Source organism: Chenopodium album, chromosome 4 (genome assembly GCF_948465745.1).
Source record: "Chenopodium album chromosome 4, dcCheAlbu1.1, whole genome shotgun sequence".
In the NCBI taxonomy this organism is placed as follows: domain Eukaryota; kingdom Viridiplantae; phylum Streptophyta; class Magnoliopsida; order Caryophyllales; family Amaranthaceae; genus Chenopodium; species Chenopodium album.
This window is the reverse complement of record NC_137837.1, coordinates 1,862,314-1,868,313: the sequence shown is the minus strand read 5'-3', so window position 1 is coordinate 1,868,313 and position 6,000 is coordinate 1,862,314. Positions and strand designations below refer to the sequence as shown.

The following is a 6,000-nucleotide window of genomic DNA, read 5'->3' as shown; positions in this document are numbered from 1 at the left end:
CCTCTCGTTTTTCGTACCGAATTTTCCCTTTGAATGAACAGCCAAGGGGCCATAAAGAATTGGCCCTCAGTTCTCTCTTATTCAATATTCCTCTTCTATACAATGCGGACAATAACAGAATGGGAAAAGGGTGAATCAATCAGAAGAGAGCAGCATCTGAATTCTGAAAGTAATTCAAAACACTATGGTGTGTGCTGAAACAACGCTACGACTACCTGTCAACTAAAGAGTAAACAGCGGAAGAACCGGACATCAAATATGATACAAATGAACAAGACCTATTAACCTAACCAGCAACCACCCAGCTAAAAGAGATGATAAGGTCAATGAATCACCTTAAACAAATGTCTTGCTTCTACACTACCATTAGCTAACAAGTTCTTAAAGTTTCTTCTATAACCTGAGATGGTTCTCAAGGATTGCATAAATTTCTAAGGTCCTCTTCCTTGGCATACCATCTTGGTATTATCTTCGAAATATGGGGATAAAGGTCCTTGTAAGAATTCCTTATTGTGCCCTCAGCTACCCCGGTAGCAAGAGATATATCTGTCACATTTCAAAAATTGAATCAATATCGTTCTTTGCAGTTAAGAGACTTATAGGAGGAGCATATACCAGTAAGCTTACCCTTGAGTGGTTTCTTATCGACAGATAGTTGGGTAATAATATAAATAATAGCCGCAGCAATAGAAATCGGGCTCCTCCTGCAGAAAAAGAAATTTCAAGCCATGAGTTGACTAATTTTTCACAGGTCGAAATTTTCCTCTAGCTCAAACAGGTGAATTTTTTCATAGGATTTCATCAATGCCTATAGCAAATGTGCTCAGGTGTTCTATGGGCCTGTGGCTCTACCTAGAACCTAGCCCAACAATTATTTTACCCAGAAGTGATAACTCTTTTGGACAAAGGCACGTGTCCAAGTCTCAAATTTACTATTTTCTAAAATTTCCAGATTTGCAGTCTTAAATGAAGTGTTCAATTGTCCACGTGCTGCGAAGATCCAAGAAGGGTACTTAAGGTAGTAGTCTTAGTAACATAGCTCAACAATATTGAACGATCAAGATTTCCAAACAGAAGTTAGAAGTAATATTCCACAATTATGCAAAAAGTTCCTATATTAGCTACTACGTATTTCAATCAATTCAATGCAGCAGTTTATGAGTGGCAGAACACTACCTCACATCAAACTCTTCAGATTTCTGTACAGCTTCTTGGGCAGCTTTTACAGTTTGCTTTTCCATGCCTAAATGCGAACAAAAACGCCTCTACAATCATGAAAGCAAGATATTAACAAAAAGGCACACCTTAGACCAATGATCACAACTAAAGCAGTAAATGCCTACAAGGCCAAAATGTATGAATTAATCTTTCGTAGACAAACCAAGAAATCTCCTGCATGAATAGCTCCCATTTCCACTGACTGACCCATCTCTCCCTCTAGTTGCTTGACAATAAACTCTTTTGCACGGCCAATCTCCTTCTTTGTAGTATCCCTAGCAACCGAGCATATCTCTGGTGTTTGTGTAGTTAGGACTTAGTTACTGGCAGAACAAATCAGGTGAATAGTATTCTTAGTCTTACTCTTACCTTTTACAGTTCTGGGTTTGTCTTCTTGTCGACAAGCAATATAGAGACAAGCAGCCAAAATTGCTTCTTGATTCCTTCCTCTAAGAGGTTTCTGGTCTTCAACCTTCTTATATATCTCATTAGCTCGATCCTGGATGATAATGGTCAATTCTAAGATATTCTTTGCACAAATGAGTTATTGTACATTCAAAACAGAAGAGAATTTGCCAGTTTGACAAACAAATGATAAAATGGTGACAGAATCAGATATTACAAAGTTTTCCAAAACCCAGTAGTCAGGAACTCAGGATATAGATTACTGCAACATGCAACAAGAAGCCTGTATATATACATGCCTCAAAAAATCAAAATGATGCTAACTTATCACGTAATCATGATAAAAAAAATCCAGTCATTAACTTTCATCTTACCAACTTCATTAAAGATTACATCCAGCAAAAAAGGCAGATCAAAACATTAAAAGCTGTAAGGTTCGTAAAATTGAATTGGGACTTTACTTTTCCCATGTGGATATACTAATAAATTGCTAAATTCATCATGGAATTGGCTGATACACCCTACTTTCATATTAAGCTTGTTCCTTTATAAACAAGTGAGCATATTAGTAACACTAGTAAAGGGCTAAAGCTATGGAAGATAGATCAATATGCCAAGGATGACTCTCCCAAATAAGCTACACAAGCCACCTCCGGAATCATATATAACTGATATTCACCTTATCTCTTTCCAGTTTCCTATGTGGCTAGACTAGTAAAAAGAACAGAAATCTATGAGGGTATTAGTTAATATGCCACTGATGACATTGATATCAGACAATAACTCGTAAAGTCATAGCATAATGGACTGCAATCACGCAAGCGAATCTAAAATAAAAACCTAAAGCAGCATAATGGAGCAGTTTAGCTAACCTTGATGGTCGAAACAAGACCCAACCTGCAACAAGAAAGTTGCTGAGTTAGTTATTTCTTGGTCATTCCTAGCTAAATATTAAAATACCAAGATATAAATGTGCTAGGTTTGATACATTTTAAACAAGCTTATTGTGTGTTCAGTTCTTTAAGCGAAGCTATTACAGTAGATCATAAATTTATTACACATAAACACCCACTACGCAATACAGGGGTATCAACTATATACAACACGAACTACCCCAACGATGCAACACAGGGGTATCGAAATGTACATAGGATCAATCACAACAGCTTAAGCCCTGAATGAAAATTTATCCAATTCTACAATCTAGAACACAACTCATTTTGTAATTCATAATGTCAACCAAAACCCTAAAATTAATCCACTACATATCCAAAAACCCATAGCCACAAAATATCATTATCAAAGTAATAAGCAATATGGGCATCACTCGATTCGATTCGACTCGATAATTCCTCAGGTATCAAATCACTTATAAAATCACACACACAAACACCCTCATATCCAATTGATTAAAAAGAATATAGAATGTTCCGTAATTCAACTAAACACAATTTCACAACTAAAAACCCAAGAAAATAATCAGCAATTTGCCAAGAAACCAATCATCAATATAACACAATGGAATCCCCATTTAGACAAAAAAAATATTAATCAAATTAAACTCACAAAATTTAACCAATTACCCAAAAAAATTTCACATAATTCAACTCAAATTAATCACATAATTCAACATAATATATATATATATATATATATATATATATATATATATATATATATATATATATATATATATATATATATATATATATATATATATATCTTTCTAATTCACATAATTCAACTCAAATTAATCAAAAACCACCCACAACAAAATCAAACCCAAAATAGATAAAGGGTTCAACACCTGTCAGCCATGGTAGCAATAGACTTAAAAGCTTGAATAAGATTACGATCAGGGTTAGACCCACGGGCCTGCCACCGGCCCAAAGAGGAGGTCAAGAAGTCACCGGACGACCCATTGGGCTTAGAAATAACGGTTGAAAGCCCACCGTCGGCAAGTAATGGGTTAGTGGGCCCACCAACTCGGACTGGGTCATTGTCTTGGCCTTCATTAGCAAAAGTTCGCCATTCAGAGGTTTCGTCGATGGAATGAGACTCCAAAACGAGGCCACACTCGACGCAAACGGTGTCTCCGGCTGCGTGGTCAAACACCACTTCGGTGCTCTTCTTGCAGTCTTGGCAATATGAGAAGTCACCCATTATTGGGAATTATCACGATGTTTTTTTTTTAGGTTTTATTTTTATTTATTTTTCCTTGTATGTTAAATTATGGGAAAAAAATTTCCTTGAGTGTACCATTGATTAATATATATAGAGTTTTATGGGATTAAACCTAATTACGTTAGGAAACTAATAAGATAAGGAAACAAAATATACGTAGTATACACAAAATATATTCTAAATCTACGAGGAAATAATATACGAAGTATATACTAGTTAAAAAAAAAAAACAAACAATCTATATGCAATAATTCTGCGACAAATATTATATAGAGTATATGTATCCATAATATCTATTATTTCTTTTTTTGGGGAGGATTCGTTTGGAAGGATATATTTTTTTTTTAGAATGAGTTTTATTTTTTGGAATTTGGATTGGATTGATTGGTTCTTCTTTAAGAGTTAGGTCCTAAACAACTTAAACTTTTTTTTGGTTGAAAAAGAAAATAAGTGTGTGATTATAATTGGGGTTGGAAAGAAAAAATTGATTTGGTAAGAGTTGCATTTTGTAACACTTAAAAGCATTGAACATGAACAAACTCGAGGAGTTCAAGTTTCTTCACTCATTTAAAATGTAAATTTGTTTGGACATTTTGTTTATGAATTGGTATTGGCAAATGAGAAAAATGGATATTGGCCCCAATTGGAACTTAAAATTAGTGGTCATATCATCTTGTATAAAGCTAATACAAAAGGCGTAAAGATTGAAATTTGTGATGTTCAACATTCAACAATGTGTAAAGTTATAATTTCACAAGGTATATTCCATCCTTCAACAATCGCCTTAAAATAGATCCTAGTACTAATTCCAAGGCATGGATACAAAAATCCAAAAGGCCAAGGCAAGCCAACATGGCCAAATCAATGCCAAGGTAAAACATTTTAGATTTTAAATCATAATAAGAGGGAAGGGTGTGCCAAGGCATTAATAAGATGGTTTCGGGTATTAAATAGGCCTCTCATAGTTGTTTGGGAGCCTTGAAAAACACCTACATATATTATCTTGTCGCTTCCAAAAATATTATGTGAAGGCCAAATTTGAAGACTATAATACACAAAATCAGACCAATTTCTGATATTTTGAGACTTGGTGTCGAAAACTCATAGGATGGTAGAGGATGCATCGTAGGGTTATATAATGTTGTTTGGAACCATATGAGATCACTAGTTGATTACATAAAAATTTGTAAGGGCATTGAGTCAATGAAAAGAGACATGTACATAAAATAACTGTTTAAAGGCAAAATGTACGATTCCAAACATCCAAATGCCATCCCGGAGTGTCGTAGAATCTATGAGAAGGACTTTAATTATACTCTTTTTCTTTTCAGTTTCAAATTAGATTTTGTTAAAACAAAAGTGTACCATTGATTATATATATATATACCTTTTTTTTTTTTTTTTTTTTGACAAACATTAGGGTACAAACTATTTTCTAAATTTGTTATATGTAGCACTAACGGCTATATATAAGCACGCATTAAATATACTCTTAAAAATTGTATAAAATTAGGAATTCAGGACAAAAATACCGTAAATAAGTGTAATTAGTGTTTATATTTTTTATTTCCTAACTTTATACGATTTTGTAGTGTATATTTAATGCTTATATGTAGCCCTAAGGGTTATGTATATCATTTTTTTTTTTTTTTTTAGTATTTGTCAATTCAACAATTGATAGGCATGTGTATTTGGGTTTATCACTACATAATCTACATAAGAGTTGCAACACATAAAGCATTGAACGTGAATAGACTCGAGGAGTACAAGTTTTTTCACTCACTTCAGATGTACTTTTGTTTATGAATTGCAGTGGTGGTTATGCCTAAGCAAATGAGAAAAAATGGATATTGATCCCAAAATAGTGGTCATCGTATAAAGTTACTACAAAAAGCGTAAAGATTGAAACTTGTGATGCTCTACATTCAACAATATGTAATGTTATGATTTCACAAGGTATATTCCATCCTTCAAAAATAACCCTAAAATAGATCCTAGTACTAATGCCAAGGCTGGATACAAAATCCAAAACGCCAACTCAAGGCCAAGGTAAAACATCAATCAATCATCAATCAATTAACCTATACTAAAAGTGAACCTAAAGTGACACTTGTCACGATGTCATTGAAAATTTTCCCGCCTTTTTTTTTTTTGCCAAATTTATTTTAATGACTTCCATTTTATATCCTATAA

The 6,000-nt window shown here is 33.8% G+C and overlaps 1 protein-coding gene across 1 annotated transcript; it reads right to left on the bottom strand.

Moving 5' to 3' along the window:
- Nucleotides 1-242: 242 nt before the first annotated feature.
- On the bottom strand, nucleotides 243-3,850 carry LOC145628465 (transcription initiation factor IIB-2-like). The gene is made up of 7 exons (XM_081680762.1): nucleotides 3,431-3,850; nucleotides 2,496-2,520; nucleotides 1,588-1,717; nucleotides 1,382-1,512; nucleotides 1,177-1,265; nucleotides 628-704; nucleotides 243-546 (listed from the first exon to the last, which is right to left on the bottom strand). Exons 1-7 carry the CDS (start codon nucleotides 3,784-3,786, stop codon nucleotides 413-415), a joined length of 942 nt encoding a protein of 313 aa, XP_081536888.1. The 5' UTR covers nucleotides 3,787-3,850; the 3' UTR covers nucleotides 243-412.
- Between the last annotated feature and the right edge of the window lie 2,150 nt (nucleotides 3,851-6,000).

Bases quoted from the DNA above. Each gene is read 5' to 3' on its own strand.
- LOC145628465 (XM_081680762.1), bottom strand. From the start codon at position 3,786: ATGGGTGACTTCTCATATTGCCAAGACTGCAAGAAGAGCACCGAAGTG. The intron at 705-1,176 runs GTAGTGTTCTGC...CTTTTTCTGCAG, and splicing joins TCTGAAGAGTTTGATGTGAG to GAGGAGCCCGATTTCTATTG. The intron at 547-627 runs GTAAGCTTACTG...GAAATGTGACAG, and splicing joins CGATAAGAAACCACTCAAGG to ATATATCTCTTGCTACCGGG.